Genomic DNA, 17,850 nt, shown 5'->3' with positions numbered 1-17,850 from the left:
GCATTTTGTGAAGTAAATATTTCATTTTTACAAGGATTTTATGATATATTATAAATTCACATTGAATATACAGAAAATGCAACATGTTCCATGGTTTTGCAAAGAAGGGCTACTTTGCTGGAAGATATTTCAAACATTGGTAATAAAAAGCCTCTGAAACAGGTGAGAAAGTGAACATATCCAACCTCATATCCAACCAATCTCATTCAGTTTTACTTTTTAATCAAGTTGCACTTACCATGAATTTTCAAAACAAAATTAAAATCTTGCTCTTTAGCTTCCTCCCCTCCTCCCCTAATTTTGAGTAAATATTTTTCATGCAGTCCTGCCCTGAAGTTTGGCATAGTGGGTAACATTTTCTTAGGGGTAGTAATTTCCTGCTGGAAAATAGGCAAAGACTAACACAAAACATAACATTGTGCAAGCACTGTAAGTATTAGGAACGATTTGCCTTTTCCAAGATTATCATAGCATGACTATTCAGGACAAAAAAGAGAGGTTGTCTGGTCCAAATAAGGAAAAAGAATAATAATTTGTAATCTTTTGTTTGCTCTTATTCTGGCCTAGCTTCTTGTCATAGTTGCAGAAGATTCAGTGAGCAAATCTAACATCTCTTACATTGTTAGACCTGAGAATCATCAAATACAAAAGAAAGTCTGAACAGGCCCAATCTCAGTTAACTTAAATATTTTGCTGAAATTAAAAAATAAAATAAAAATTACCTTTGAAAATGCAACAATTTTCAAAGAGATTGTTGCTAAGTACAAGGAGTTCATTACAAAATCCATGAGGTTCCACCAATCGTGAATGTAGTCCTGCAGTCCGCCATCCCACATCTGTTTAATTTCACCCCAGATAAAGCCTGTAAACAGAACATAATTCATTAAGCATGAATGCTAAATAAAAAAAAGTCTGTGAGTATCCTAGACACTTATTTCACATTGGATTTAGCTTCCTTACAATAATTACAAAAGAAAAGTGGATGAGTGCTCTAAATTACATATCTAGTCACGTGAAATTTTATCTTTCAATTAATGTTTCAGGAATTGTCAGACAAACAAAAAATCACCTGCTTGTACAAGGACAATTTCTTTGGTTTTCTTAAATCTCCTTCTTCCTTATAATCTAATAAGTATAAAAAGGGTCTCCAAACCAATGATCATTGCCAACTTTATCCTCAGTATCTGCTGCAATGTAACTCTAACTGTAAACTGTATGACTGCAGGAACCAAGCCAGCTCATTATTTTGTTTCAATTGGAACAAACACGGTGAGTGAGAGGATTTCATTATTGCTGTCAATGCTGAACTAAAGTCTGCCTTTCCCATAAGAAAGAACAGTTTCTTCAGTGGAATATTTTTTGTTGATTCTTTCCTTTGGGACTGGAAGGAATAGAAGTTGTTTTCAGGTGTGCAAAGTATGCATTACTCTGGACACAATGTGATACAGAAATATTCAATCCCAGTGGGACATTTTGCGAGTTGTCTGACGTAACCTCAATTTAACAGCTCCAGAGACAACTATATGGAGACTTTAGTACTGTAAACATTAAAACAAAATGTCTGAAAAGGATACTCCACATTATTTTATAATACAGAATGATAAAATATATAAAAAACAATGGAATCTTTATATGCATACTTTGTATTATTATCTACAAAGCTTTTTGGTTACCAATCTCGGTAGAGCTTCTACATGTTCCATAGTAAATTCTTTGCTGAAAGGATTTTCATACTTGAGTGCTCATTAAAGGGACAACATTTACAGCAAAGAGGACAATCTAAAACATATGGATGTTGAGATACAGTTAATTCATCATGGCTTTCCTCCAGCTGCTTATCATAAGTTCCTTTAAAAAGTGTTGAACAGATTTCATACATGGATTTTCAGAGTCCTGCATCACTGTAGTCAGGGCTTAATTTACCTTGAAACTCAAGATTTTGTTTCAGTGGTCTTCTAGTTGACTACAAGGGTGAAGAGAGTCAGAGGAGTGGAGTAGGTGTGACAAGTACAATTTAATTTTGTAGTGTTTTGGCTGAAGTCATTCTGTCTCCTGATTGCTTTTGAAAGGAAAACTTCCTCACAACTTTGCCCCTTCTGATCTTAGCCACACATTCCTGTCTTGTTTCTGCATGCTATCATTAATCAGGAGTTTCAGGAGCACCTAAATTGTCTAATAGATCCAGCAAATTTTATGTTCATAGAGTTCCTTTTCAGACACACCGCCATCACTATTTCACCTGTCTGCAGATCTGTAGGAACACATTCTGAGAAAGGACCATAGTGGGAACATGTGGACAGGGACATGCCAATTTAATTTCTACATCAGCCTAGACAGGCTGATTGCAACTCTACCTTAATTGATCAGAAAAAACTGATGCATAAAATATAACACTGATAAGAAGCTAACATTTATTTTCATGCTTCATCCAAGGTGATGATTCGTAGTGAGAAAAGAGTTGAACATTATTACATGGCAGGTATCAGTATCCACTAACAGTGTCCATTGCTACTGTTAACTGCCCAAGCACCATCACAGGGCTACCAGGCGGGCTCCTAAATGCCTGCCACTTTCATCCTGGGCAAAGATTTAGCCATCTACCTTTCAAAGAGCTGCTCACTCCTGTCACACAATATGAACCAGAAGGTCTTGGCTCCCAATTTGCTCCACAATCCCCTCTAGCATTCAGCACGTAGTCCATGTACTTGCAAATGTCCCTGCTCAGTCTTTTGCTATGTTTTATGCACAATATCTTGACCGTCATCATGTCATAAAAGCAGTGGTTTTGTGGGCTGCAATATATGCCTCACATTTCAGACACTGCTCTGAATTGCTCCTGCTCAAACTGCAGAAGAGCATATAAAATTAACCATTGTGCCACAGGAGTCTGAGGTGGGGCTCAGAAGAGATCTGGAGCCAAAGGCTGTATAATACAGGTATGGTGCCTAAGCCTCAGTGTTAGAGAACAGTTTCTTGTGCTTTTTTTATTAAGTGATCTTGACACTGGGATGACTCCTGTGGCTCAGAAAGCAGACAGTTACATTGACAGAACATCCCCCTCCACCCTTCCCCCCCCCAAAAAAAAAAAAAAAAGCTTCACAGAAATTGATATGCACATTCATAAAACTAAATATACTCTTTTCTAATTCATCACAGTTAAGCATTCCCTTTAAAATATGTTTTAAAACCAGAGCAGGAATAGGTTGGGGTGATCAGGAAGATGAATGCTTAAAGGAAGCATTCCTCTACTTTGCTTTTGTGAGGCCCCACTTGGAGTACTGCATCCAGGTCCAGGGCTGCCAGCACAAGAAGGATGTGAACTGTTAGAGCAAACCTGGAGGAGGGCCACAAAGATGATCAGAGGGGCACCTCTTCTACAAAGAAAGGTTGAGAGAGCTGAGGATGTTCAACCTGGAGAAGAGAAGGCTCTGAGGAGACCTCATTGTAGCATTTCAGTACTTAAAAGGGGTTTATAAAAAGATGCAGAGCAACTTCTTACATGATAGTGGTAGATAGGACATGGGGGGGATGGTTTTAAACTAAAAGAAGGTGGATTTAGGTTAGATGTTAGAAAGAAATTCTTTACTATGAGGGTGGTGAGGCACTGGAACAAAGAAGCTGAGGATGCCCCATCCCTGGAAGTAATCAAAGTCAGGTTGGATGGGACTTTGAGCAACCTGCTCTAGTGGAAGGTGTCCCTGCCCATGGCAGGGGGTGGTGGAACTAAGTGGTCTTTAAGGTCCCTTCCAACCCAAGCTGTTCTATGATTCTTTGATTCTGTGATTCTATGATTCTAAAGGCTGTAGATTCATTAAAGTCTTCTGCTGAGATATTCCATGATTCATAATCATCCAAAAACATGAACTGTCACAAATGCAACAGGGCTGTTCTCTGTAAGACTGTTGCTCAGCATCACATACTCTGACAGCACGGACTGAAATATAGTGTAATTATGTACAGACTGAAAAAGAAATGCTGACTAATATTTCTGCATTTGATCTGTTTTGTAAGTGAAATTCAGACTCAGTCCAACAATTTCCTTGGCTTCAGAAAATGAAATGTAATTGTAAATTTGACATTAGCAGAGAAATACTGAACAATTAAAGAATTCTAGTGAAATAGAGTATATTGCTATTATAAATTTTTGTCATTTAGAATGAGAAACACAATTAATCCAAACTACCAGTAATGTTGAAGTCCTTTGTCAGTTAAAAAGTTCGGAGTATAGTTTGACATTGTAATGTTGGTGATTCAAATTTTTTTTTCTTGGTTCAAGACTACTTTTTTGTTTATCCTGATGCAAGACTTGTTCTTTTCAATCAAATGATTTTAGAAACTGGAAATCCTACATTATTTTTGGCTATGCAGGAGATATGATAGTTTAATCTTTCTTGCCAGCCAAAATCTAAGTGCATTTTCCTCAAATGAATACAGTTACTGAGATTTTGTGGGACCCAAGAGAACTTGAAGCTAGGATGACTCTATTTCTCCATTAAGTGTCTTCTCCATTAAGTGATAATTAAGTGATAAAATTTTTCTTTTCCATACAGCAGCTGACACAGAAAATTCAGTGGATAGATCATGGAGCATTGTGGTTGAGGATGAGTTTTTCTTACCTAGCTTTAATTTTCTACAGTACAAACAGATCCATCTGAAGTAGCCACCCTAGTTTCCCTTTAAAGTCAATGGAGAGAGAGAGTTGACTCTGGGGATTGGCTTAGACACAGACACTGCACTGCAGATGTCTACATCTAGTCGGATGAATCCCAGACTCACAGTCTACCCCTATGCAAGAATTACTGAAAGGTATGATTAAGAGCATTTCAAAGATGCAGAATTTCATTTATTTTCATAATTTTTGAAAAATTTTACTGCTTTTGAGCAGTTTCCGTGTCTGGAAGCTCAGAGCCTGGGACATTCCAGCCTTGACTTCAGGGCCCATGATGCTATAATGGGATTTGGAACCAGACAATTCTGTACCTAGTTGTGGTAGTTTTCTGTTTTTAACACTGCTTTGGGTGTCAGCTGATTAGGTTTGAGATGGATATTCCAGGTAAATGGATTATAAATTTGTGACACACATGCTATCCGTACATGTATAGTAGCATTTCTCAGACATGCCAGATACCTAATGCTCTCTTTGAAGAGAAATCTTGGAAAGTAGAAACTCCTAAGGTAGATTGTGTAAGTCTATAACTCCACAGCAGTAACACCATGAAAGCTGAGTTCTGTCTTTGGAGGTACCAGGTCTCTACAGCTAGGTACCCTGAGGGGTGCTGAAGCAGTGAATGAGGGGAGAACTAGAATTTCTGTAGTCCTGTAAGTCCTCCCAGGTATGCCTGGGAAAGTGTACTCTGAAGTTCGATAGCCTTTCTGCAAAGCTGAAGACTTACTGAAGGCCTGATAAGCTTACGTGATGGAGCTATTCTGGGCATGGAAACTCAGAGATTCCAAGCTGTGCAGTTTAGGATTAATTTGCAGTCACACATCCAGAGGTTTTGAAATCCTGTTGTAGATCATAAAAAGGAACTTTTTGCAAGAAAAGTCATCAGGGAGAAGTCATCAGTCAGCTCTTCTCTCCACAGTGTCTGACACATTTTGCCAACTTTGTTTTTTTACATTCATTGGGAGAATCAGTTAAAGATATAAATAAATACATAAATAGATGTGTTAAAAACAAAACAAAACAAAAACAAACAAAAACAAAACAAAACAACAACAACAAAAAACACCCAGAGATCAAAGCAGTGTTATTTCTGTGACATTGTACACTTCCCTTTTCTACTTGGTGGACTTATGGGTAGCTGGACACAACCTGACATTATTATCTAATAAGTCTTTTGGACAGTTCCAAAATATGCCCTGACGTAATACAAGAGATGAAGACATGCAGAGACAAGACTGTCTGATGGGTACATTCTTACAGGTAGGAAAGAGATCTAGGGTCCAGGCATTGCCTAATAATGTGTCAAAGCAGCAATGCTATCACATAATGATAGAACCACATGTATGACAGCAAAAAGGATATCTCAGTAAAGCAGAGGAGTGCACCCCCTCTTTGTACCCTGGTACGGGGGGAAAAGTGCTAAGAGGAACCAGCCAAATACAAGGGGTAGATGTACAAGTGAGCACTTTTAGACAGTTAGACTGGGAAAAAGTTCATTGCCCAAAGCTCCCTTTGTCTCTCTGGGAGGAAAGAATCATCTCCAAGGCAATGATCCTGTCATCTTCAGGTGGCTGAATCTTCCCATTGACTGAAAAAGTAGCTGTGGAGGATTAGCCTGAATTAAGACAGATGTCTAACTTCCAGGTGCTTGTATTTAGTTGAAATAATTCCACACAAATCAGATTTCACTGTGGTAGCTGGATAAACTTGGCTTTATCCTGATTGTCTCTTTGCTCCAATTCTCTTCTTCCAACCCTTTCTCTTCATGCCAGCTCTATTTCACACCTGTCTCTTACAGCCTCACCTGTCCATTCCCCATCATTCTGCTTTTGTCATTTATTTCCACTTAAAAGGAAATTATCAATATTATGCAGCTATTCCACCTCATTAATCGATGATTTAAATCAAAATGTTGAAGGTGAGATTTTCAAGCATTTATTGACATTATTTATAAATTAAAAGCTAGAGTAGTAAAAGAGAAATAGCAACATGGATATTTTGAAACAGGATGAAATGATAGAAATAAATGTGATTAAACATCCCGTAGTTTTAATGGAATTAAATAGACTTAAAGTCAGGGCAAGAATCCCACAGACCACATGAGGCCCAGGAAATGCCAGACAGCATGGGCAGATTTTGTAAAGCACTGTGAATTATTACACATGCAAGCTGATCAATTTGCAACCATTCGACTGAAGTCCAACTTGACTGATACATTCAGCTTGACTGTCAAAGAAAGCTATGAAAGTCAGTATTCTGAATTTTTTTTTTTAAAAGATTTGCGGATCCCTATCTAATTTTGGCATTACCTTTCCTGCAAAAAGATTTGTTTTTCTTTTCTATTTTTGTTCCTTACCATTTAGTGATGGAAAGCAGGAGGCTCCTCGGGGTCAGTCTCTACATGCCAAGTTCAACAACAACCTTTCAGTATGTTTCTTGAAGAATATATTTTCACTGGACTGTGAAACCACTTAACTGAAATACTCTGCTCTGCAATGCACTCAGGTTTTTCACAGGTACAAGAAATGAGACAAGTTGCTAATGATTTAAGCTCTGTGAACTGAGGGGAGGTCGTTCCAGGGAATTAAATGAGCATCAGTAAGGCTTGAAATCTCTCTTCTATTTTACATCTGGTCTGACATCTGATCTCTGTTGAAGAGGTATGAAGGTTGTGAGAAGAACTGCGAGACATTCTGTTGTAATTCATGGGTTCCCAATCTCTGGGACTTTTTTTTTTTTTTAAGTAAAATACAGCTATTCAAAGGAACATGCACAAAATTAAAATCAAGTTTTCTGCTTTCTCCTAGGAATAGGGAAATGGATGTTTGTGAGGGGAACAACTGTGCAGTGTCTGTGTCCTGTGTCAGGTCAGGCAAGAGGCTGGGAATGACATAGCCAGAGGCATTGTTGTTCCAGATCCCTTCTCATGACAATGACACTTAAGTGATCTGAATCTGGGAATTGTCTGATCACGCAACTCAACACTAAGAATACTTAATATCTAACCTCAGTTCACTCTCTGTCCTCGCTTTTGTGTTGTAAAATTCAGCTTAATTCCTTCCCCCACACGAACAGTGAAGATGAGTTTGATAATGTCTTGAGAGTATAGGGAGAATGTAAAGGAAAATATGAAGATTATGAAGCATTTGAGCTTTCTGGATGAAATATTCTATATCAGAGCTGAAACTATACAGTGCTGATTATAAATCAGCGGTACATTTACTCTCATGTTCAAAGAAAAGTATAATTTCCAAGAAACACTGATCAGCTGCAAATGAAACTGGTCTAGGAACATTGTGAAGTATGTATATATGTGTTTCACCCACTATGGAATGGCAAGTGCAAACAGTCTGGACAATCAGTATCAAAAAGCCCCTCAGATATTTAAGGCTTAGTTTCACCAACTATCAGATTGTTCAATTGCTTGAGTACTTATGCAGCAAGGTGTCCATATAATTGGGATAGCTGTTCCATTGACCCAATATTTTAATTAACAAGAAGCCTGAATTTTGCAGTACTCTCATAAATGTTAAAAGAAAATATATGTAATTAGCAGTTACTTTTTTTTTTTTTTAATCTTTTAAATTTCCTTTGCAAAATGTTGCAAAATGCAAATGAATTGTTGTTCATTTTCATAGTGGAAGATTAAAGGAGATTTTAATTAGTATGTCTATCTTAACTTTATTGATCCTTTTCCTTGTCCTGTTTTTACGCCTTCATAAAACAGGGTTTTACAAGAAAAAAAATAAAAAAGAATAGAAAGAAAAAAAATATTTAAGATCCTCTTCCTGTAGTGTACGTGAAAATAATTGTAAATCCTGGATTAACATTTCCTTTCTGTGTACGTATTTTTTCCATATCAGTGGACTGTATACAGTGATAATGTAGTTGTCATAATCTGGAGAAGCATGAAAGACACTGTATTTTTGGAATGGATCATGTGCTTAAACAGAAGTGTCTAGTGTTAGTTTAGATGCTCTATGCATATCCAAACTGGCCACCCCATGCATTGTCAAAAATAGGTACAGGTTTCCTGTAGGGTATTTATCATAGGTACAACCTCTCAGTAAGTATATCCAATTTTCAGACTTCAAAATTGGTAACAGTTTCATCTTTGTAGGCACTTGAGTTGCTTTCTTTATGTTTACTCTGATTTAATCTCCTAATTCATAATGACAAGACTTGCTAAATGCCTGAGTTTGGAGTAAGGGACTATGGACAGATAAATAAATGTGGAGGTACAGTGCAGAAATTCTGTACATTTCTGTTTGAACTCAGGTCTACAATAATGTTGTAGATAGAAATTTACCTATCCAAAGTATTGGTCCATTCTCTCAGGTACTTTTGCACAGGGGTCTGTGAATCTCTTTAAAGAAAAAGTATATCCTCAATTACTGCTTGCACATCTCTATTAGGCTCTACAAGTTTACATGAGGAGTGGAGCATGCAAAATTTTACTCATTATCCTTTAATCTCCATGGTTTCATTGAAACTTTGTGGCAGGCATTTGCTGAAGTTGATTTAATATAGAAATTATTTTCTTACTTTCACAAAAAATATTGTGGAAAGGGTAAAGAGCAAAGCTTATATATTATTTCCAAAGAAAGCATTAATTTATAAATATATATATATCCCAGAAGTAGGGTCATGCAGTCTAATACCCATTAAACTGTTGTATCTACAAACATCTATGTATTCTTTATTGCTCCCAGCATTAATTGCATTTTCTTGGTGTTGCTAGAATAATGTAATTAAGATATTATGCAGTCAGTAGAAAAAAAAAAAAATTCAAGCGTGTGCAAGTCTTAAATTCACAAAGGGATGCAAGACCTCGAGGAAGAATAAATGGATGTATAGCTTGTCTATAAAGCACAGAAAGTCTTTTGTAGTATGGCTCAAAATCTCTTGGAGCCCTGAACAGTGCAGCACAGCATTAAACGTGCAGGTCTAGGTAAGGCCAGAAGTGGATATTCAGGGATATCTGAAACTGCTCATCTGCTTCTACACTGTTAACAGGCATGTAAGGATTTGAAGTTCTCGATCATGAGGATCCAAACTTCATATCTGAGAACGAAATCCTATGAAAGGGTCTAGTCATTGAAATAGTTGGTGCTTCAATGCTTAAATTAAGTACACAGTACTGAATGTAGAATTCATCATGCAGGGCACCTAAATTCCCCATAAATTCCATTTTATGCTCATTTTGAGTTTCAAATGTTGAGCTGAGATCCACAGGTTATGTGGACAGTTATGACATACTGAAGGAGAGGAATAACAAGAAGTGGAAAGAGTAGTGAGTCTCAAACATTGTATCTCACCAGCACTTAGCATCCTATCTCAGACCTTCATCTAAATGTCCACATGAGACTGAGTTTCAGAGTTTGAAGTACCTTCCTTTCCTGAAATGCTGAAACTATATCCAATATTAGTGTCAACATTTGGCATTGCAGCTTTATAGGTAAAATTCGTTCACAGGGAACAGGAAACTTGCCTTTTCTCAGCCTGAGGGAAGATGGAACCTCTTTCTCAGGAGAGTACTAGGGAAGGCATAAGGGGAGAGGGGGGAGAAACATTCACGTTCCTGATAAAAATGGGGACAAAGGGAAACTGAAGAAGAGGGAGCTAAAGAAGCTAAATCCAAACAAATGAATAAACAACAACAAACAACCAAACAACCCACAACTTCAGTGACAACCTTAGTGTTTTTAGCCTCCTTACTAGGGCATCTACTAGGAAGCACAGTCATCAAAGCTAGGCTTCACACACACACAGCTTTATCCTGATCAAGTAAAGATCTTTATCCTGATCAAGTAAACATCCTGATCTCATGGAAGGTATCCCTGCCCATGGCAGAGGTATTGGAACTAGATGACCTTTAAACATCCTTTCCAAGCCAAACCATTTTATGACTCTCTGATTCTATGATCCTTAAGCTATATGATTATAATGTCTAAATGTGAAATATTTGAATTTTAGAGGAACAAGCACAGTGGTACTACACTGAAAACAAGCCTGAGGCCTGAAGATGATCTCAGGATACTGTCAAAACCTGTTTTCATCAGCAAATTTCAAGAAAACATTTGATTGCATTGAATACTTGTTTATACTTGAATACTTTTCTATATGTGATTATTTTATATTATCATCTACAAGCAGAGTCTTCATTTACTTCATTGTGGGAGGGAAATTTTCCATAACTAATAAAAGTGTATGCAAATTGAACACTCAGACATTTTTAAGGAAACAAACCCTTATTTTCTGTACTCTGTTTAAATGTTGAAAAAGAACAATAGCTCCATCTAGCCTAAATACCCATTCAGCCGCAATTGTTTCTGAATGCCTAGGGAAAGGATTTGAAGACAGGGTAAAGTAAAGTCTCTACTAACTTCCAGGTTTGCTGTGTTCAGGGATATCCTGATCCAGATACCACATCTCCACTACTGTGACTAGGAGCCACTGATTATGGCTGATTGTGACACTATGGATGGTATTCAGTAACAAAAAACAGTCTGTAGCTCCATTGTATATGGAAGACATACTCCCAAAAGCTTTTCAAATTTAAGATAAAGTTTTACTAAAACAGCAAAAAATACATAAAAGCTACCTATGCTTAAGTGGAGCTTACAGCACCAATTAAACTATTTTCCCAAACGAAAAGTCTCCTGACTTTTTAATCATAATCAAAACAAGATACATCTCTTTGGTCTCAGTTTTGGAAATGGCAAGATGATTCTAGGCTAAATCTTGCACACACAAACGCACATATCAACAAACACCACCAACAATCAAAGAATAAAATAAAATCATCTACATAGCTCAAATATTTGAAATGTGGTAAATCTCCAAGTAACTAAGAAAAAGATCCTGTTACAATAAGATTCAGGCACTAGTGACAAGTGACTCTCCGGATGTTTAAATAAATGACTTCATCAGTGGATCCAGTTTTCGGAACCCCCAAGAAAGAGATGTTATGTGACTGAGTTGAACCTAGTAGAAGGCCATCAAACTGATTGCAGGCTGAAAAACATGATGTACAAGGAAAGGCTGAAGGAGCTGGATTTGTTCAGCCTGGAGAAGAGGACGCTGATAGGAGGATATTAATGCTGTCATCCACTAATGAAAATGCTGCTTATGAATAATTGGAAAAAAGACCTGTCTTAGAGGTGCATATTGAAAGGACAAAAGATAAGTTGCAAGTTGTGGCATGGGATATTCCCATTGATAGCTGGAAAAAAAAAAGTCTCCAGTGGCTAAATGCAGGCATGGGCTGCTGAAATAGGTGGTAGAATATACATCCCCGGAGAAATTTCAAGTTTTGACTGGACAAGGGCCTGAGCAACTGATATATCTTTGTAGGTAGCCTGTGTTGAGCAGTGGTTTGGATTAAGAGGCCTTGAGTGGTCATTATGTGCATTATCCTTCTTTGTGACTGAAATTGTGTCCCAGCTTTGTTCGGTATTATTTTCCTCCACTACACTTTACTTGTCACTATTGGTTATGTACTGTTTCATCTTACTGGCTGTATTATCCTTTATATCTGCTCCCCAGAACATGTCAATTTGTACTGTTTCATTTTTTTTTTACACATTTTTTTCCTATGAAATTTAGAATATGATGTGTAGTTTACATGCCACATCTATGATCCCTTCATCTGAAGTGTCTTGCTATGCCGTCAGTATGGATGTTCATTTTGTCCAGTACTGGCAAGAGTGTATATTCCCCATAGCAGTTTGTTGACCATGAATGTTTGCAGTTTGCAGTTTGCACAGTTCCTGAACATTCTCTGTAGATTCACACATTCTAATAATCTGCATAAATCCCTGACAAAAAGAAGAGGATAGTGTTCTAAATCTACTTTCTTTTAGTTTAAAGCTATTGTCCCTTGTCCTATCAGTACACTCCCTGACAAAGAGTCCCTCCCCAGCTTTCCTGTAGGCCCCCTTAGGTACCGGCAGGCCGCTGTAAGGTCTCCCTGGAGCCTTTCCTTCTACAAGCTGAACAACCCCAACTCCCTCAGCCTGTCTTCATAGGAGAGGTGTTCCAGCCCTCTGATCATCTTCATGGTCCTCCTCTGGACTTGTTCTAATACTTCCATGTCCTTCTTGTACTGGGGGCCCCAGAACTGAATGCAGTGCTCCAGGTAGGGTCTCACAAGAGCAGAGTAGAGGGGAAGAATCACCTCTTTTGCCCTGCAGACTGTGCTACTTTTGATGCAGCCCAGGATACGGTTGGCTTTCTGGGCTGCAAGTGCACATTACCAGCTTCTCATCAACTAAAGTTGCCTTCTTGCATGATCCAAGGCAAGTCAGGAACTGGAAAGGAAATTTGATTATGCAAGTTATTGTTCTTCCTCACTTTTTTAACAATAGGGGTTTGCTGTTTTCTGTCTTTTTTTTTTTTTTTTTTTTCCCTCTTTCTCCAGTGGTGACAGATTCTCAAGTGTAGGCTGGGCCTATATTTCTGTAATGTGAAGCATCTGGCATGCTTAGGAAATCTGAATTAACAGCTGCTAAGAAGAAAAAAGATAATTTTCCTTACTGACAAAAGCCTATTTCATATTTCCTGTATGCAAGGACAGGAGATTCCAACTTTTCTTACCTGCAGAGTTTTCCACAACTCTTTCTTAAAGCTATAACATCAGCCTTGTTATACTGACTTATTGTTCCATGGATAATCACATACTCTAACATCTCTTGTGTAATCATCTAATCACGTAAAAGACAAAATTAATGCAGCAGTTCCCTTAAGAGACTTTTTAAATGTAAAATTGATAGTCTCCATGGAAATGTAGCCCAGTACAGGTTTTTTCCTCTGAACCTCCTACTCTAGTGGCACTTTTAATATGTGCTAATTATGCACATTCAGTCTTCTATTGCGAAGCAGTAGGTAAATACTAATTGCTGTTTGATTGTTGGAGAGCTAAGATCACTATGGACAATCCCAAAACCTCTTAAGTTCTATGAAATATATAAATGGTGAAATTCATTTGGAAGAGAAGCTGGAAAGTAGAGCCTCTCTTCCTCTCTTCATTTTTATAGAGGTAGCTATTAAAATGTAAATTACATGCAGAACTATTTTAATTGAAAGAAAGACAAACAAAGAGTTCTATTGTTTAAAATGTTAATAGTTTTGACGTGCTGTATTTGTTCCAGAATAACCTTTAGTTTGGGAAAAGGGTTTACTTGGTCATGTTCCCAATTTCAGAGTAAAGCTATAACCCTTGTGCCACATTAGTTTCATTAGACTTCAAAATTTTTCGTCTACATCCATAAATGCAAAGATATATCTTTGCACCTTTGAGATAGGATAACTCATGCAATTCAAGAGTGTTGTATATACTCTTTAAGGATAGTGCATAACAGTATACTATGAAGAGATTAGATAGGTTAAATTTTGTCCTGGAAACTAACCCCTTAGGTTATTGATAAGAACTTAACAAAATAAGTAATTTAATTTACTAAAAGATGACCGGACCACCCACAGTTTTTATATATGTGAATAGAAAACATCAGATTTTGGTTGACATTTATTCCTAAAAAAAAAAAAAAAAAAAAAGACATTTGTCACATGCTGCAGCAATATTTACCCATGCAAAGGAAAATACACCTTACAGTGAAGACTGGTGGTGAGGACTATGTTATGCTGTGCTATCATGTTGAAAATCCCAGATAGCGGCTTCTTCTGAGAATTTCTCAAATAGTATGAACATATTTTTGGTCATGCTTGCTTGTTTGATTAAGTGAAAGAAGTATGTAGCCCTGCCTCATGCTTCATGTAGTGGCAAAGTGCTCTACTAAGGAACATATAGAGGAAAATCCATTGACTCATTCTCCTTCTATATGTCAGACACTGCCAATTAGTGTATTATAAATTCAATATTGCATTGTAAATTATATCACCAATGATGCCAAAAGCCTTGTTGATTTGGTTGCTCTAAAAAAAGCCTAGGAAAAGTTGCAAAACTGAAGAGAAGCAGCATCTTACTGGGAGGCTCTGGAAGAGGTAAGTGTATCGAAAGCCCACCAAAACATTTCAGAGAGTTTGTGCATGAACTTGTCTCTGTGATGATGATTTATATGAAAATATTAAACTTAAATCCTTTCAGTTAAAGCTACTAAGTCCTTCCTTCTACAATTTCTTTTCAGTAAAGACCGGGTATATTTGGCCTGATGTGGTTAGGAATCAACTTATGTTGACTGAAATAAGAAACAGGAAAGAGACCATGGCATGCCAAGAGAGGTAACATCTAGCAGGGGAGAAAGGCAAGGACAGGGAAGACCTAAGATAATGTGATTTTATAGGACAGAGCAATCACACAGGCAGACATTTAAAGCTGGCACGGCTTGTACAAAATAGCCTTTCAATAAAACCAAACTGAAATTTTATTTTGAACTATCAAGACAGACGGTTAATCTTTTCCCTCTTTTGAAAAAATCTTAGCAGATTTTCTTATGCCTTCTGGTGAGAAAATATTTTGTTTGAAGTTGTGTGACAAGTTCTCGTCAGTGTTTTGGCACGGAAAAATTACTCTGCATGGATATTTTAATTAAAATAGTCAATTGAAAATGCTGTTCAGCACTATTTGCTACAGGTGGGTCTGTGATATTAAGTATTTGTTACCTTCATAGGTAACAAAGGTCCATGATAACACCAGAATTAACACTGTACCTTGTTCTAATACATGAAAAATATTTCAGTGGTAAAGAAACCCCTTTTTAAAAGCTAGACTAGCAAAGGAAAAAAAAAAAGTATATTAGAAAGGAATGAAAGGAATTGGAGCAATTTCTGCCCCAGAGAAAAGGAGAAAATTAAAAATATTATCACTATTTCTTTTTCAGGCCTCTACTTAATCACATACTGCTTAATCTTTTCCCTTGCTGTAGTATGTCAGACACTACTGGGTGGGTACACTTTGGATTTTTAAACATTTCCCAAGTTGTCCACTAATCCCACTAAGTACTGGAGCAGATGTACCATTTGCCTGTTCCAATAGATCAATAATTTGTAACAGAACTCTCCGCCATATCTTCCTGCATCAGAAATGCTTGGAAAAACCACAGGTTTCAAAACACTTTTCACTGTATTTTCTTTAGTAATACATTTACCCAGGACCCACGGTAATATCATCCACTCGACGATGGTTGGTGGTGGTCCCTGCATTCTCACATCTGACCTGTCAATGTGCTGAGAGGCAAGAAGCAGCAGGAACAGAAAAGTCAAGTAGGATGCAGTATGGCAGATAAATTTGATAAATGGCTTTCTGATGAACAGCCCTAACGGGCTTTTGGGAGCTATCAGGTAGCACACAGAGAAGACGGGGAAAAGAAGTCCTATCACAACACATGTCAACATCTTCACAGCCCAGTGTCGCCTCCTCCATCCAGGGAACTCATCATACCAGCGGGACGCAAGCAGCTGCTGGCAGTTAGGTTGGGCAACAAACTGCAGAGAGAAGAAGAAAGGGAGACAGTTATTTCTCTGTTATCATTATGAAGTTAATTCCATGCTATATATGTTACAATAAGTAACTTCTGGATAGAGATTAAAAAAAAAATGAAAAAAAATCCACAGCCTTCGCACGTCCATTCATGGTGATAATACCAGAAAGGCAGGGCTGGGTCAGCCTTCCCTTCCTTCAATGCAAAAAATATGCTAGAACCCCATATCCTCCCAAGATTCACTTTTCACAGTAAAGTGGGACTTCCCCATGTTATAGTATACAAGGAGCGAAAGGATTGTAAACCACAGATACCTCAAAATCTGACTTCAAATTAAAAAACATATTTACAAAGACTACTTCCATTATTTAAATAACAAAACTTATGGAGAATAGTTAGAACACCAGGTGAAAGACACTATGAAAATGAAAAGCATGATATTTCTTACCAAAGCACAAATAAGATCTGTAAACAGTAAAACTAAACAGCCAAAAATGAACTATTCTCAGTATGTTCCCTGCTAATTCTTTAAGAATCAAGTTTACATACTTTTACACTAGACAAAATTCCTACAGATATATTGCACAATGCTTGCACAATATGAACTAAGCACTAGCATTCCCCAGTGCTTCACTAAACCCTGTCAGGCTATATTCCTATCCTGTACATTATTTTATGGTCTGTATTCTCCATGATATAATTTCAGTTTCTAAAATATGATTCTTAAAATTTATTTTCAACAAAAATAAATCTATCAGTAAATATTTCATTTCAGCTATTTTTTTCTCTATAAGTATATTCAAGCCTTTTATGTCATATTTTTATTCGATCACTAGTTCCTATTTTCCCTAATGCTTTCTTTTTTAAAAGGGGACATACAGTAGTAGCGTGCTAGACTTGACATAAGAAATATAGAAAAGAAGCAACATATGCACCAAAGAGACCCAGAGTTGTTGTATTCTTTTACTTTTTATTTTTTATTTTTAAATAAAATTAGCAAAAGAATCCTTTTCCTTCTTACGTTACATGCATGCATGCATACATACATGCATACATATATTGGATTAAATCAGAAGACTTAATAAAGCTATGTAGGAAATTCTTTATCTTATTAAATAATAAAGTGTTAATTGACACAAAATATTTTTATATTTGAGTCCTAATTAAATGCACCTAGTTTTTAATTTTACATGATTTTGGCAACACTTATAACCAGAGAAGCCAAGTTCTTTTTGGGATGAGTAATAGGCAACTTCTTAAAAAGTTTCTGAAATTACTAGGACTCCTACTAGGAGAAAATGTTATTTAGACTGGAATGAAATGAGAGTCAGCATGCATCTTTCTATATATGTCTGGATCTTGTCAGTAATGTTAACCTGAGCCAAATTAAGACCTGGTATATGTTAATGAAATGCTAGTGTCCTTAGCAGAGACATATTTGCCTACCAGACACCAGTACTGAAACTGCCTGTTGTGAAAGATAATCTACTCAAACCATAAGCATCCTGAAAATAGCCTTAAAAAAGAACAACAGAGTGTTCTCTTCTGTTGGGAAAAATGCATTCACAAGGTTTTAGGGTGTTTATTTCAAGATACAAATGCCTAGAATAGTACTACATATAATCAGAACAGACAGTTTCTAAGTAATGTGTTGCCAACTTTTTAATGGGGGTCTCCCTACAAAAAATCTCACCTCAGCTTGCTTGGGTAGACAGAGATTATTGCTTTGCTTGACTAGTGAAAATA

The 17,850-nt window shown here is 37.0% G+C and overlaps 1 protein-coding gene across 6 annotated transcripts in view; it reads right to left on the bottom strand.

The window, feature by feature from the left end:
• TRPC4 (transient receptor potential cation channel subfamily C member 4) overlaps window positions 1–17,850 on the bottom strand; it is a 166,073-nt gene that overhangs the window by 26,348 nt on the left and 121,875 nt on the right. For 5 of the 6 annotated variants that reach the window (XM_040543339.1, XM_040543367.1, XM_040543345.1 and 2 more), the window contains 2 exons: window positions 15,772–16,108; window positions 723–862 (listed from right to left, as the gene is read on the bottom strand). In XM_040543339.1, coding sequence (XP_040399273.1) covers window positions 723–862; window positions 15,772–16,108 — 477 coding nt within the window. Of the gene's footprint in view, window positions 1–722; window positions 863–15,771; window positions 16,109–17,850 lie in introns of those variants that run through there. The other variant, XM_040543387.1, reaches the window with a different exon arrangement.

This window comes from Cygnus olor, chromosome 1 (assembly GCF_009769625.2).
Source record: "Cygnus olor isolate bCygOlo1 chromosome 1, bCygOlo1.pri.v2, whole genome shotgun sequence".
Taxonomy (NCBI): domain Eukaryota; kingdom Metazoa; phylum Chordata; class Aves; order Anseriformes; family Anatidae; genus Cygnus; species Cygnus olor.
The sequence above is the reverse complement of the archived record's forward strand: the minus strand, read 5'-3'. Positions and strand labels throughout refer to the sequence as shown.